Source organism: Hyperoodon ampullatus, assembly GCF_949752795.1.
Source record: "Hyperoodon ampullatus genome assembly, chromosome: 2".
Lineage (NCBI taxonomy): Eukaryota > Metazoa > Chordata > Mammalia > Artiodactyla > Ziphiidae > Hyperoodon > Hyperoodon ampullatus.
In genome coordinates this window covers 148,405,004-148,421,710 of record NC_136915.1, presented here as the reverse complement: position 1 = coordinate 148,421,710, position 16,707 = coordinate 148,405,004, and the positions used below count along the sequence as shown (strand labels likewise).

Sequence of the window (16,707 nt, the reverse complement as noted above, 5' to 3'; positions counted from 1 at the left end):
CTTGCTAAGAGATAGCTAGCTGACCGTGAGGTGCCGGCTGCCACTTCTGAGGCAGAAATCGGGGGCTGCTATTTCACAAACCCTCCGTCAGGGCCCTTCTACCTCCCCAGCCGCGGCCCTCAGGCCTCAGCCAGCGACCAGACAACCTCAGGCGGCGGGTTCCCAGCCTCCCGCCTCCCACCTTCCGGGGCCAGCGAGAGCTTCCGAGACACGCGCCGCTCAGTGGGGAGTGGCCGCGGCCCCGCCCCTGTGCGTGGCCACATTGTTGCGCCGAGGCGTTTCAAGGGGCGTGCCGCGGTTGCTAGGCGACCACACCACTCCCCTTCCCGCCCCTGCTGCTCCTCTGGCAGTTGTCGACCCCAGCCAGTCCCGAGCGGACGCGCTGGGAGCTGCACTGTGTGGAAGAGAGTTACCGAGGAAACGTCGCGGCCCGGGAGGCAGCCGCCCCAGCTCAGGTGGACGCTGCTCGCCTGACCGTCCAAACGCCGCCCCTCCCTCCGGGGGGTCCGGAGCTAACGGATGGGAGGCACAGCTCGCGGGTCCGGGCGGAAAGATGCGGGGCCGCCAGGAGACGGACTGCCGACCCAGCCGCGGAGGTAACGGCGCCGGGGGATAACGCGCTGGGGCTCCCGAAGGAGCCGCTGCAGCTGGCAGGCGAGGTCGGGGGGCGTGGATGGACTGGGCTGGAGGTTGAGCGAGCCCCCAAGCAGTAAGGACGAGGGAAGGGGTCTGACTCCCTCTCCGGGACTGGCCCACCCTCTTCCTCTCCATCAGCTCCCCTGCCCCCAGCCCAGCGCGGGAGTGGGCTAGAAAGGAGTTAGGGAAAGAAGAATTCCCACCCTGGGGATTATTTCTGAAGTCCTACATCGCGGGTATATGGTAGGAACTCTGAGAAGCTGGGATTTTTTTGGTGGGGCTTTTTAGCAAGCTGGGGGAGACAGGGAGCAATACCTTTTCAAATAAGCCCTGTTGCTCAGAGCAGATAACCAAGGGCTTTGCCGTGAGGGGTGTAGGTGAGGGGCTCTGCCGAGTAGGACTTTTTGTGGATCGTGTTTTGAGAGATTCTCCACCTTTCATAGGATTTTACACCTTAATGGAGAGTAGGGACCACCTGCCCACTTCATTTGTATGGAGACTACCTTTGGGTAATTTCCTTTGGCTATTTCTAGGAAATCTTGTAGGTCCTCAGTCTGTCTTTTTCTTTGTAAATGTGGACGTCTGTCCCATTTTGTTTTATTCGTACTGTTGGCAAAGAATCAGTCACATCCAGAATTTTTGGTTCTTGTCAATGAAGCAGTTCCCGTTAAAGGTATAATTTTATCAGAATGTAAGCATGTTTTTTAAAAAGAGAACATTCCAAAAATAATTTGTAGTGGGTTTTCTGTTTGGTTTTTGTTTTTCGGTTTTTTTTCTCTTTGTATTCCTATAACACATCGATTAAGAAAGCTCTAGAATTTTACAAAACAGTTTTCATAAGCCACTAAAATATTCCAGCATAGTTTTAAAGATTAAAAAAAATTCTTCCCTTGCAGCTGGCTCATTATCATTGTATTCATAGTATATCATGTAAAAATGATACAATGAAATGCTGATGTGTGTTACTGGGAAATCCATGTTCTTGGTGGCAGATGAAATACATTATTCAGCGCCATCCTGTGGATTAAATAAATCCTCTCCGTCTTTTGTGTTCCCTTACAGCGGTGGAGGGAGGCACAGTGTTAAAGCGCAGAGAAATTATCATTTGGCATTTAGCTTCCACCATCCACCCGAAAATTAAGTGGGTAAAGATGTGAAATCCAGTACGTTTTGTAATTTAGAGAATCCCCATAGTATTTGCTGTAGAATTCACTGTATTTTTCTACAAGTTAGATAGATGTTAAGTAGGAAAGTAAATAAATAAATAAAGAGAAAGCCCTAAGAAGGCCTTTTATTTCTTGCTTGTGAGACCCAGAAGTGCGTAGACTGGAACTATTCTTCCCTTTACAACATGTGGCCAACGGCTCAGAGAGGAAGGTAGAGTAGCCAGTGGTAGAGCTGAGATTAGAATCCAAGTCTCCGACTTGAAAATACAGTTCTCTGTCTTGTTTGTTTGTTCTGGTTAGCTTTTAGGCTTCAGATTTCAACTAGCCTTCGTTTTCAAGTAGTAAGTTAAATGAGATTCTTTTGATGGTCCCTATTGTTAACAACATTCAGAAAGTACGACTTATTTTAACAATTTCAAACTATAAACCTAGAAATGCTGTCCTTTCTTTAAAAATAAAAAACGGAGGAAAAGTTGGGTTTCCTCCCTTCCTCTGCCAAATACCCCTGTGGTGTGTATTCAGTGCCAAAATGCAGTGTGGACATTTGTTTGTATTAATTATTCTTTGTAGCAGATATGAAGCAGTTAAAGGGTGTTTTGGAAATACAAATTTATATACTTCAGTTACTGACAGATTTTATCTGTAATCCTTTCAACTAGATTGGATGATTTTGTCAATGATACCGTGGTGATAATAGATGAAACCAAAGGCTCACCCTGTTCAAATGCACTCCGCAATCCTTCTGAACCACCTCTACCCAGAAGACTAAATGTAAGTAAATGAAGTAATTCTTTGAGCTCTAATGGGCCTGGAAAGGAGGAAGTGCTACTTTAAATGGTCAAGGTACAGTTACATGTCACTGGTAACCCAGGCTCTTTTTTATTCACTTTTGGTTTCTCTTGACTTTGAAATAACAATTTCTGTGGTCCAAGTTCAGCTTTTCAGAATGATTTTGATTTGGAGCCCACCTCTTCCTTTCAATCACTGGGGTAAATAGGGAAAAAAACGACATGCTACTTTTATCTAGATAGTGTTTATTTGTTTGTTTTTTTGCGGTACGCGGGCCTCGCGGGCCTCTCACCGTTGTGGCCTCTCCCGTTGCGGAGCACAGGCTCCAGACGCACAGGCTCAGGGGCCATGGCTGACGGGCCCAGCCACTCCGCGGCATGTGGGATCTTCCCGGACCGGGACACGAACCAGTGTCCCCTGCATCGGCAGGCGGACTCTCAACCACTGCGCCACCAGGGAAGCCCTAGATAGTGGTTATTTTTTTTTTTGATAGAATGGTATGTACAGTATATTATGATGGCTCATTTTAACAAGAACAAGAAACAGAAAATACCTCTGGGGCTTCCCTGGTGGCGCAGTGGTTGAGAGTCCGCCTGCCGATGCAGGGGACGCGGGTTCGTGCCCCGGTCTGGGAGGATCCCACATGCCGCGGAGCGGCTGGGCCCGTGAGCCGTGGCCGCTGAGCCTGTGCTCCGGAGCCTGTGCTCCGGAAGGGGAGAGGCCACGGCAGTGAGAGGCCCGCCTACCGCAAAAAAAAAAAAAAAAAAAAAAAAAAGAAAATACCTCTGAACTTACAGATCTGCAGATTTTTCCTGCACGGTAGAAATGCAGTCCTAGCTTATTAGTATGCTTAAGAGAACCATTTTATAGATCATAAATGAAACTTAGCAATACATTTTGGTTTCGATGCATTTAATCATTTTGGAGCTTGCAGATATTTAGCTTTTGACACCGTTTTATGTTTAAGAGAATAAATTAATTCCCATTCCCTCGGCACTCATAGAGTGGTAGGGAGAGCAGGGTTTTGGACAAGTTCCATGACAGGGAGAATCTATCCTGTGACTTTAAAATTTGCTGCATATATCATCAACGAACAAACTGAATAATTGAGTAGACTAATTTATCAATAATTCTCCTTCATATTTCTGTTTAAGACCTAAAATTATTTCTATGTAAAACACTGCTTGCATTTTTCATAGTCCTTCCCAACGGTTTGTCAGCTTTTGCCATTAAAAATCAACCCCTTCACTACTTTCAAGGCTAATAATATTACAAAATACGGGCTACATATATTTGGAAGGCTGGTCACCCTATTTTTAATCTCCTTTCTAAAGTGCAGTAAGTTTCCATTCTCCACAAGCTTATAGTTTTTAATATGTAACAACCTCTAAGAGCTCCAGAACCACCTATATACTCGTGTGTTGACTATCAGATTCCGTGGTTACTTGCTGACAATTAGCACATCTCTCTGGGAAACTATTTACAGTCCGTCATCATGTGACTTAAAGTCCATTTTAACTTTACTTCAGAGTTGGCCAGTGCTAATCACCATATAGTAGGGCAATTAAATTGTATGTTTCAGGATCAAAATGAATTTTTTTACTGTGTGGTATTCAGAGTAACACAGCTTGCAAAACACAAGATTTTAGATTCTAAAACAATGCTGTCTTTGCAAATTTTGCTGAAAAAAGTGCTTTTGACCTCTTAGTAACACTTATACTTCATTATGCCATGACTCCATTGCGAGATGCTATTGCTCATTTCACAAAGTGCTTTGGCTTCATTGTTTATCCAAGATGCCCTTACATTCTTGTTGTAAACTATAAATCATCTGCTCATAGGCTTTTATTGGGTTAGCTTTGTGTTGCAGAGATTTAGGGTCGAGAACGAGGGAGGGGGTGGTGTTTTATATCTGGACGAGAAGGATATTCCTTTTCTGAATTTCTCAACAAGATCTTTAAGACTTGATTAACGCAGTTGAAGATTCTATTTGAAATGTCAAGAGTGCTCCAAATTGATCAGCTCGGTGCTTTGTGACCACCTAGAGGGGTGGGATAGGGAGGATGGGAGACGCAAGAGGGAGGAGATATGGGGACATATGTATATGTATGGCTGATTCGCTTTGTTATAAAGCAGAAACTAACACGCCATTGTAAAGCAACTGTACTCCAATACAGGGGTGTTAAAAAAAAAAAGAGCGCTCCAAATTAACAATGTACATGAAGCATTCTTAAATAAAACATGATTAATCTGGCATTATTTGTCTCTCTGGATATAATTACATAGTTAAAATATTTGAAGTCGATAGCAGACATTGGTCAGTTATTGTGATTATAACCCTAGACTAGAAATATATAGTGTTTTGTAACTACTTTAACATGTGTGAAAATTCTAGATTCTCCTAGAACAACGGAAGGAAAATTTTATTTATAGCACAGCAGACTTGATACATAATTGATTCAGACCAGTATTTGAGTTATTACAGGAAAGGAAAGAAAGCTAAGGCGAGAACCCCTCCCTGTGTGGAAAAATTTCTTTCTGGAATTCTTCAGATTCATTGGAGGTTCAAAGCTTGACAGTCCACAGGGGACTAGACCTGAAGTGTCTTGTTCTGTTCTGGAAGCCACACTTGCAGAGAGATATACCGTGCAGCCCATAACGTGTTGAGAACGTGAATAGGATATAGTAAGGCAGCCTGACCCAGGCTGTGTGAGGTGGAGGATGTGATGGGGATGATGAGCCTCGAGAAAAAATGGTGAAGGCAGGACAGCCCCTTTTAGGTATCTGAAGGGCTTTAACATGGAAATTTGGACACTCCTGTGTAGTTCCGGAGGACCAAATAAGACGTAATTTGCAGAGAGAGAGATTTAGGCTCACTTTAAGGAAAAACCATGAGTCAGGAAATCCAAATGACATCCTTAATCTTATTGTAATAGTTCTGTGGAAGTTAAATTTCTGTTCTTATTAACATTCTGTACCTGAGACCCTCTCTTTACCACAAACAGAAATGAATACCTCCAGAGCCAGCACAGCCTTACATGTAGGTAGAGTAGGTGAAATGCCCAGGGGTGGACCCTGGACCACAAATACTTTTCCTACCAGCTTGTCATTGATGACCACGGGTCCTAGAGAGTCATTCCCTTGGGTTAAAGCATTGATCTTTTTAAAGGTCAAATATGTCTGGAGAGATAACCCATTAAATTGCATGGCAAGTTGAAAGGAGGTCTTATGGGGGGAGAAAGTGGGTGAGGTGTTTCCATGCATCCTAAGGGAAGGCTGATTGTGCAGGCCTTCACGGAGCAGAAGACATAGTTAATGCCAGATGTCTGGTGGAGGGAGTCTGGAACTGCAGAGGAAGGCACCACAGAGAGAAAAGATAAGCTGAAAGGGGAAAGGGAGGGTGTATTGGAGTTTAAACAATATATTGAGAATTTTGCCTAATTGTTACCAGTGTTTTTAACATGTTTTATAGTTTCTGAGGGTCTTTCACATATATTATTAATTATAATTTGATTCACACAACAGCCTGCAAGGAGGTATTATTATCCACATTTTAAAGATAAAGAAATTGAGGCTAAGAAACTGGGCTAAAGGTTAAGCCTACCCTGGGACCTACAGTTTTTGAGCAGTGTAGCCAGGACCCCAACCTAGGCCTTCTGACTTCACATTTCTTCAGAATGTGTCCCCAAGATTTTAGCAGTAGATATTTAGATGCATTTAGGTTAGGTAGTAAAAATTTAAGGAAAACTGGTTTAGATGCATGCAAATATTTGGTTTTGTTATGTAAATCTACCTAAAACCAAATAATTATAATTCCCTACTTCAGCCAAACCTATCTCCTAATAGATTGTAGTGCCTTGAGGTAACCTGGTTTTTGGCACTTTTATAATTGTGAACAATTAGTGCTCATGTGAATGTTAGATGGATGGATGAGACCTTTTTTTTCCATCCCTAAAAACAGGAATGGTTATTTGACTTAATTGCTGATAAACAAAATGTTGCATTATATTTACATCTTAGCAAGGTATTTAGGTTCTGTCTGCCAGCCTGTTTTATTTTCTTGACTAGTGATAGTTCTCTATTTTGGTATCAGAGATCTCTCCTGGTCCGTATCTTGCCTCTTTATGTAGAAACCCAATGCCAAAGTATGGCTACCGTTGTACTGGCTGCTTTGCTTATATGTAAGATGGTGCAGTGCCTCATTTTTGTAACTGTAGTACTATATAAATGTTTAAATTGATTAAATGACCTAAAAGAAGCAGGCAGGAACTAATGTCGTGCTTTTATAACTAAATTAGGGGCTGTCTAAAGTATGCCAACACTTAATTTTTTTGTCATCCCTTTTTTGTTTTTTATATTTACATCTTTTATATTTTTATTTATATAGGTGATGGGTCAGGTGTTGTTTGCTTAGGTTATATTAAAATTCTCTTTTTTAAATGGTTGGCCACTTTGGATCATTACCTTATAATTTGCGTTATATTTTAAGAGATCACAAATATAGCTCAGAGCTTCTCTGGAATTATCTACCCCTGATCATAGAGGCTCTCAATCATACAGATCGGGGGTAAAGTTCTTCAGGGTCTGTTAAGAAAAATAGTTGTTCTTTGAAGTATCCCAAACTTTTTTTTTAAACAACAGATTTAGCACTTTTTTTCTTCTTTCCTTCTAGCACATTCTTATATTTTTCTTAGTATTTTTTTTAGCGTTTGGCTTTTTCATTGTCTTTCCCTCCATCGAGTTTCAAAGAATCTTATTTCATTTCAGAGGTATTTAATAAGTAGAGTTTTCTTCTGTAGGTTATTGTTCCTTGCAGGAAAAGGTGATGCCAAATCAAGTCAAAAGAGTTGTATGCCTTTGTCACGTAGGCGTTTGCTGAGGGAGACTAGTGTATGTGTCTATGAGCAAGGGAAGGAGAGAGAAAGGAGATTCTTTCTCTTTAGGAGAGTTTTACAAGAAGCACCCTGGGGCCTTAGATTCTCACTGCTATTCATCAGATACATAAAGAATTGGCCTTGGTGATCTCAAGAGTTCTCTCTGGATTAGAAATTTTGTGATTCAATGAACAGAGATAGAAAGATGTGATCATTTATTTGGGGACCCAGGAGTAGATGATGAGGCCTTGGTTGATTCCAGGCCAAGGTCAACATTCAGCCCTACTGGAGAATAGTACAGGCACTACGAGAAGCTGGTACCAGGTTATGTTAATGTTCTGGACCAAGATTCAGAAGACCTGGGGATCACATCCTGCCTCTGTCCCTTTATCATTTACAGAACACTTTAATGTCTATTCATTTGCTCCTGGTACATGCCCTTAAGATTTGGGAAGATACTTGAAACAGTTTGTGAACAATATAGGACAGTATATATATAACAAGGGCCAGATTACGTGGTAGACTCGAAAAGCTGCACTTAAGATGTGAGTGGAGCCATAGTTAGTATGGGTTTGGAGTACTTCGAAGTGGAAGAGGGAGGACTAGCATTGGGCTTTGAAAGAGCGTAGGATTTGAGTGGATGGGGTGAAAAGCTTCTCGGTAGGAAGACATACCAGTTAGAAGGAATCTAGCATGTTTCGGGTATGGTAAGATGACCGTCTTGTTTTGAACAAAGGGAGGCCTATGTAGTGGGGCTGGGGTGGCCACAGCAGTCAGGGAACCTAAGGATTAACATAACACGAGTTTCTAGAGACTCCTGCTTTTCTTATCTCACTTTTGGGCCTTTTAACTACACAACTGGCATGTTTTGTTGTTTTGTTCAGTCAGGGGGACGATTCTTTCATTCTTCCACCGTTTTTAGTGACTTTAACATAGATTCACTTCTCTTTGCCGTAGATCACCACTGAGCATTTAACAAGAGATCCTACTCAGTGCTTCCTGAATGGAGGTGAGATGAAGGTAGAACAACTATTTCAAGAATCTGGCAACAGGAGATCTGATACTTTTCAGTCAGATGGCATCAACGACTCTGAAAAATGCTCTCCTACAGTTTCTCAGGGTAAAAGTTCAGATCGTTTGAATACAGTAAAATCCAGCAGTTCATCCAAAGCATCCAAAGTGTTGCCTCTGACCCCAGAACAAGCACTGAAGCAGTATAAACACCACCTCACTGCTTATGAGAAGCTGGAAATCATCAATTATCCAGAAATTTACTTTGTGGGTCCAAATGCCAAAAAAAGACATGGAGTTATCGGTGGTCCCAATAATGGGGGTTATGATGATGCAGATGGGGCCTACATTTATGTGCCTCGAGACCATCTAGCTTATCGATATGAGGTGCTGAAAATTATTGGCAAGGGCAGTTTTGGGCAGGTAGCCCGGGTCTATGATCACAAACTTCGACAGTACGTGGCCCTGAAGATGGTACGCAATGAAAAGCACTTCCATCGCCAAGCAGCCAAGGAGATCCGGATTTTGGAGCATCTTAAAAAGCTGGATAAAACCGGTAGCATGAACGTTATTCATATGCTGGAAAGTTTCACGTTCCGGAACCATGTTTGCATGGCCTTTGAGTTACTGAGCGTAGACCTTTATGAGCTCATGAAAAAAAACAAGTTCCAGGGTTTTAGTATCCAGTTGGTTCGCAAGTTTGCTCAATCCATCTTGCAATCCTTGGATGCTCTCCACAGAAACAAGATCATTCACTGTGACCTGAAGCCAGAAAACATTCTCCTGAAACACTATGGGCACAGTGCGACTAAGGTCATTGACTTTGGGTCCAGCTGTTTTGAGTACCGGAAGCTTTACACCTATATCCAGTCTCGGTTCTACAGAGCTCCAGAGATCATCTTAGGAAGCCGCTACAGCACGTCCATTGACATGTGGAGTTTTGGCTGCATCCTTGCAGAACTTTTAACAGGACATCCTCTCTTCCCTGGAGAGGATGAAGGAGACCAGCTGGCCTGTATGATGGAGCTTCTAGGGATGCCACCACCAAAACTCCTGGAGCAATCCAAACGTGCCAAGTACTTTATTAACTCCAGGGGCCTACCTCGCTACTGTTTTGCGACCAGTCAGGCAGATGGGAGGGTTGTGTTTGTGGGAGGTCGTTCACGGAGGGGTAAGAAGCGGGGTGCCCCAGGCAGCAAAGACTGGCGGACAGCACTGAAGGGGTGTGATGATTACCTCTTCATAGACTTTTTGAAAAGGTGTCTTACCTGGGACCCCTCTGCCCGCCTGACCGCAGCTCAAGCACTAAGACACCCTTGGATTAGCAAGTCTGTGCCCAGACCTCTCACCATTGAAAAGGTGTCAGGCAAAAGGGCAGTAAATCCTGCAAATGCTTTCCAGGGCCTGGGTTGCAAGCTGCCTCCAATTGTACGAATAGCCAATAAGCTTAAAGCTAACTTAACGTCAGAAACCAGTGGTGGTATACCTCTGTGCACTGTATTGCCAAAACTGATTAACTAATGGACAGCTGGTGTGCTCAGAGATGATATGTAGGTATTTTTAATTATCTTGCAAACCTGAAAATGGAAAAAAAGAAACAACACCAAGCCCATTCATGGATATGTTTTTGGTAGACTAGATATCTTTTTTTAACAAGGCAAAGCATTTTTATATGACTGTAAAAGAACTCTTGAAGGGCTAATTACCTAACCAGCTTGTATTGGCCATCCTGGGATACATAGTAAAAGACTTTTTATAAGTCAGTGCATCTTTTGTTATTATTGTCAGGTGTTCACCAACCTGTGTATTATTCTGTGGGTTTAAATCCTTTTCTCTCAAGGTAGACGATATACCAGAAAGTATATCCTGAACATTCACTTCTAGTCTCCCTTGGCATCTGTTCCAGAGGCTTAATTTGGGACATGGCCGTAGTTATAGATGAGACTGAAAACTAGATCTGCCGCGCACTCCAGACCCCACATGTGTATAGAATGCCTTAAAGAAGCTCACATGTAGAGGAAGAGAATTACATTAAAACCACTTTTTTAAACAACAGAGCAAAATTCTCAAAAAGAAATAAGTTCAGACTTGAGGTGAAAATCAATAAGCAAATCTCCTGACATGATAATATTTACTGGGTGCTTATTAAATGTCAGGTTATCCGATCTTGACAGCAATCTTACAAGTGTTAGAAATCAGGGCTCAGAGAAGCCTGGTAATGGGCTCAAATACACCTTTGCTCCAACACCCTGGGGAGCTGGCTTTTGAGCCCAGATGGCTCAGTCTTCAAAGTCCAGGTTCAACCCACATGTAACACTCCCTCTGCTGGTGGCTGTGTGTGCGGGTCGGGTGGGGGGGTTCACAACGATTCTTCCTGCTGACACAACCTAATCTGGCCCACCTACTCTTCAGAAAGGTGTGAGGGGACTGAAGCCTCCAGAACAAACAGGCTGCCCCAGGGCCCTTCCGGGGCCGGACATGCTGCCCAATCCGTAAAAGAGCCCAGAATCACCACAGCAGAGGTAGTGCTCAAAGCGCCTTGCGCATTTTAACCTTCATTTCCTCGACATCCTTTCACTGGCTAAAACTTAAGTCTTTAAAACTCAGTATTTGCTAGATCAACCCTCCACTTCGCTCTTTCCACATCATGTCCCTAAAACAATTCCCCCATCAGCCTTGTCCCATCCTACCACCAAAGAGCAGGAAACAGACCCACCGCCCGGCCCCCAGCCCACACCATGCCTTCCATACCAGCAGGAGAACATGCGGCTGCCCAGGAGAGTGCTGGTGAGTAAAGGGAGGTCAGCCTTTTTGACGCGGTACTTCAAAGCACGCAAGAAGCATCTCTGCAACAGTTCATCCATTTGCTCTGCAAGGAGAAGACAAGAACCACATCCTTCCTGAAGGCCGCAGAAGGCCCGCGCAGCACAAGATAACTCCCCGCACGGTGACATCCGTACCTCACCCCTCAGCTCTGAAGGAGCCCATTCCCAGGCACCAAAGCTCCCAGACTCTCTAGAACACTGAGCCTTCACCGAGGTCTGACCCCACAGAAGGGGTCAGGCCACAAAGTCCCACCCAGCCAGGCGCAGATGCTTCTCTGATAGAGAAGTCAGAGCCAGAAGAAAACTAAGAGGGCCGTGTAGCTGGGAACAGTCCAAATAGCAGAGTCAACGGGTATCCAGGGAAACGCGACATATGCGCAAGACTCCCAGGTAAGATGGCAAAGGGCTGTGGCACCACCCTCACCAAAACTAAGGCCTTTCCCCGCCCCTCCCGGAGCCCTGGCGCCGCTCTGGTCGGAAGCAGAGCAGAGCGCTTCAGTCCCTACACTGAGAGGCGAGCGCCCTGCTCCTGCCAGAGCTGTACCTTGAAGGGTCTAGCTGTCCGTGGGGCCTGGGCTCAGGTCCCCGACACTGGGGTCTTCCGTAGCTTCCGACGGGGACTTCTCCCCACACCTCTGCTGAACCTCCCCCTCCTCCTCCTCCTCTCCCTCCAGGGTCAGGCGCCTCATGTCTCCCTGCAAGGTGGTGTCTGCCTGGACAGACCCCTTCTCTTCACTGAGATCTGGGGGATCCAGGGCCAGTGGAGCAATGGATGGTGGAGAGGACTTGTCTCCAGATCGCCTGCAAAAACCTCATGTCAGAAATACTGAACAGCAGCCACAACATTCTCCAGCCCCGGTCAGGGGGTCAGCAGGGGTCCAGAGAGAGTAAGACCCACAGGCAGGGGTGTCCAGGAGAGGCCAGAGAACCTGGGTGTGCCTCTCAACTCTGTTTCCAATTCTGGGCCCAGAGAAGTCCCATGCCTCAGTTTCCTCATCTTTGAAATGGGGAGAGTAATTCTTGCCTCCTCCTTAACCCAAACAGAAACTCAGGGACAGAGAAAAATTAAAGACAACATAGTTAAGGTGGAGCTCCTCTTCCAAAGTATTCCCTTCATATAAATTAAAAATAAAACCATTTTGAATTAAATAACCAAATGAAGATTGCAAACGCATCTGTAGTGCCAGTTTGGTGAAATACAAACCCAAGGTTGAGCGTATGGAACAAATTACAAACACCTGGACTGCTCAAGACTGCTCAAGACTGCTTCTGTGTTAAATCAGAATGCAATCTAAAATAGATAAATGACAAGGACCAACTGTATAGCACAGGGAACTATATTCAATACCTTGTAATAACCTTAAATGGAAAAGAATCTGAGAAAGAACATATATGTATATATCTATATCTAGAATCACTAGATATAGTAATGGTCACTAGAATCACTTGGCTGTTCACCTGAAACTAACACAACACTGTACATCAACTATACCTCAACTGAAAAAAAAGAATGCAATTTAACCTGCAGAGTAGAGATTACAATGGCTTTATGCCACTAAGCCTTATGAAGACAGGAAAAAAAGGGATGCCACATAGCAGAGCGGTAAAAACAAAAAGCTTTATGTTAAGTAACATTATGCAAGTCAAACCAAGTCTTACTACAGCCGCAGCAAGGCTTATTAAGTATGGCTACTAGTGAGGCCAGAGCGTATGTTTAGGCTATTCTGATCAGGTAAATACCATAAGTGTTTTCAAAGGGCGGCAGGAGGGGAGACTGAGGCAGCCACTGATAAAACAATTTAGACAACAGGACCTTAACTGCCCAGACTAACAGTCAGACAACAAGGTGCTGGGAGTACGTGAGTAAGCAGCCCTCAAATGCCTGCTGAAACCCACACTGATGAGGCTGTACCTCCAGCAAAGCAGGGCTTGGCCAATACTTGTAAAATAAGTAACTCCAAGACTGACTAAAAAGGTAAGGGTAAATCTATACCAAGAGGCCACACAACACTTGGCCAGAAGACCAGGTATACTGCTTTCGAGAAAAGCACTGCTTACTATTTTGGTTAAATGACACAAAAATAACCAGAAAATAAACTCACATACAGCTCCAGAGAGCAACCGTCACAGTGAGAAAGTGCCAGTTCCGTAATGAGGAGGAGATCCAAAATGTGGAACTTGAACAACAGGAAAGTCATCAGGTTGTCACCCTGGTGCCTGAGGATCGACTCTGCTTTGATTTGGATTCAGAGGTGAGAATTCCCGAGCACTCATCATGGGGTCAGAAAATGCCTAAATGTACACGGCAGAAAAGGCCAGATCGACCAGTGCCATAAAAATAAAGAACATCACTGTACTGAGAGGCAGAGAAGACGATTCCCAAGGCCTTCTTCCAGCCCTAGGATTATATAATTCACCTAGGAAATAAAGTTCTCTGTAATTTCTTTTCTAAACAGGCCAAAAAAAAAATCTTTTCTCCACATTTTGCAAGGAAATTAATGTCTAGGGTCAGCAACTTGACTAAGGACACAGCAGGGATCAAAACTCTCGCTTCTCAATCCAGGCCCTGTGCTCCCTCCACCCACCCAGCTCCCTATAAAACAGAAAAAGCATGGAACCCACCACAAGTGGTCCTGGTAGGTGCGGAGCACAGAGAAGCCCCTTCCCTTCAGACCTGAGGTCAGCATCTCGGCTGTGGACATGGCAGCAACTCCGATGGCAACGGGGGCTCTGAGAAGGAGGTCAGAGACGAGGGTCAGGGAAAGTCTTCCAGGAGGGCACATGTCAGGACCAGGTTTCCACACGTGTGTTCAAAGCACCACGGTTGCAAATCTGATGCATCCACTTGTATCACAGAGCTAAAACTCGGTGCAGTCTCAATCTTATTCAAATTACCTACACATATGACTTTCAAAAATTCCTTGACCAAATATTCCCTTCTGTGTAGGTAACTCCTCTACTGATGTTATCATTGTTATATTCTTATTATGAACCAAACCCAGGCAGGACTCAGAAGGATATTTAAAGTTCCCTTTCTTTAATTTCAAAAATATAAATTATCTCCCCTATCTTAAAAAAGGCATAGCCATCCTATATGGAAATTCAGAAGGGAGGCCATTCATATGCCATAAATTAGGCTGAGGGATGCCAGAAGGAAGAGAGAAGAGAGATACAGTGGTACCAACGAAAGGTTCCTTCTGAGTTGGTTCTTTATAACAGGGCTTGCTCTGTATAACATCTATCTAAGAACTGGATGTGTCCAAAATATCAGAAACAACCACATTTACAATAACTACAGAAAACTTCCAAAGCCCAAATGGGAAATCTCTGTCAGCCCACTGTTACTCAGCAATGCTCACACATTGCCTGTAAGGATCGGTGTCCAGCTGGCTAACAGGAGGGGAATATACAAGCCTGGCAACGTTGCCTGGACCCAAGGGAGACGATTCAAGGGCAGATTTCCCAACACCTGAACTTCAAAAAAAAAGTTTGCTAATCTGGTGGCTCCACTTCCTGTGCCCATGGGTCAGTTCCTGCCACAGAATCTTTGAATTTGGCTTCTTTCCCAGTTCCTAAAAGACGGGTCTTTGTCTTCCACCCTTGGAATCGTCAATGGCTCAAGAACTTCGGTCTCGAACCTGTCTTGTAGTTTCAGTAAACTCCCTTGTACCCTCACCCCCTTCCATAAACCACCTAGGATTCATTCCCACATACATTCTAAATGCCAAACTGAGAGGCCAAATACACATTTATGTAGTTTTCTCCTATCTTGGATAGAATACTGGGGGGAAAAAACAATAATTTCACCATTCTTTTCAACTTCAAGTTTTGCTACAGGTAAACAAGGAAGGAAACATTTCTAGGTGCTTGGTTCCCAAAGGTTCAAGGAAAATGGGAGAATATGAGCAACAAAAATAAGATCTTTAAACACTGACCCCTCCCATGCCTACCATGTTTCCCTCGCAAAGAACCAATGAGTAAAATAATAAGATGTCATTTTTCATTCAGGATGATACAAATGAAAATGACCCATCATATCCAGTGTCGGTGAGCATGTAAGGAAACAGGCTCCATATACCCTGTAGGTAGGAGGGAAAACTGACACAGCATTTTTATAGGGCAACAGAAAATATGCACGATCTTCAGCCAAACAGTTCTGCTTCCTAGTATCTACTTTAGAAAAATATTGGCACTAGTGTCCCTAGAGGCATCAGGAAGATCTTGTTTGTGATAGAGACGAAGTAGAGGCAACCACAATGTCCACTAGAAGAGGACTTTTCCCATCACCCCACAGTGGGTAAAAAGATTCAGCTTATCTGTGCTTGCTGACATGGAAAATGTCCCCACTACCTGAAGTGAAAAAGTAATAGGGATAAAGTTTGTGTATTTGTATTTTTAAACATACACCTCACAAACCATACATTTTATATGCACGTGTATATATGCATTGAAGAAGGCTGACAAGGACATGCATCAGAATGATAATGGTTACTTCTAGGAGAAAAGGATTATGGGGTGAGAGGGTTTTGATTTTTCAGAACTGTTCATACCATTACTTCCTAATTTATTTTAAAAAAGAGACACTGTGGTGATGGCTGAACAACCCTGTAAATATACTTAAAAAAATCACTGAATCGTACATTTGAAACAGGTGAATTTTATAGTATGAAAACTATATCTCTCTATAAATGTATTAAAAATAATTAAAAGATGAGGATGATGATGTGGATGTTCGACAAAAATAATGTTGAAGTCATGCAAGGCAGGAAAGACCAAGAAAATATCACAGACAGGAGACTAAGAAGACACGACAACTAAATGCAATGTGGTACCCTGGACTGGATTCTTGAACACAAAAAAAGAAAAAAAAGACATCGTGGGAAAACTGGGGAAATATGCATAAAGTCTGTAATAGTGTCAAAAGGACTGTACCAATGTTAATTCCTTAGTGTTGATAACTGTACTGTGGTTATACAAGATGTTATCGTTACAGGAAGCTGGGTAAGGAGTATTTCAGGACTCTGTACTATACTTGCAACTCTTCTGTAAATCTAAGAAAAAAATTTTTAAAGGAGAAAAAAAACAAATAAATTTTAAAAAAGCAGCAGCAGCAGCAGGAGCAAATACACTTGGCCCAGATGTATGGACACCCCACAGGCTCACTGCCATTCCCGACTCTCTGATTGCTCAGGAAGAATATGTTTTTTCTTTTAATCCTTTATCCATATGCTGTGAAGTTGTCATTCCCACCCCTCCCAAGTTTTCCCTAAGTTTTTTCCCCATAGGCACAGCTGACTGGCACAGTACCTGTTCCCCACCAAGGCAATGGCACAGAGGTCACCCTTCTGTACCTGAGGCAGACCAGCAGGAGGCACCACTAGCCCTGGCAGCATCAAATCTGTAGGA

General features: G+C 43.7%; 2 protein-coding genes and 1 long non-coding RNA gene across 3 annotated transcripts in view; 1 reads left to right on the top strand and 2 right to left on the bottom strand.

Moving 5' to 3' along the window:
- LOC307049141 (eukaryotic translation initiation factor 2D-like) overlaps nt 1-16,707 on the bottom strand; it is a gene marked incomplete at its 5' end in the record, with an annotated part of 49,113 nt that overhangs the window by 29,193 nt on the left and 3,213 nt on the right. The window lies entirely within an intron of this gene.
- LOC307049135 (dual specificity tyrosine-phosphorylation-regulated kinase 3-like) lies at nt 520-9,997 on the top strand (the record flags this gene model as incomplete). The annotated part of the gene is made up of 3 exons (XM_079698526.1): nt 520-596; nt 2,462-2,573; nt 8,423-9,997. 3 exons carry the CDS (start codon nt 520-522, stop codon nt 9,995-9,997), a joined length of 1,764 nt encoding a protein of 587 aa, XP_079554652.1.
- On the bottom strand, nt 9,979-16,702 carry LOC307049142. Its single transcript, XR_013810735.1, has 4 exons — nt 16,609-16,702; nt 13,924-14,031; nt 11,228-11,345; nt 9,979-10,053 (listed from the first exon to the last, which is right to left on the bottom strand). It is a non-coding gene; the product is annotated as an uncharacterized lncRNA (long non-coding RNA).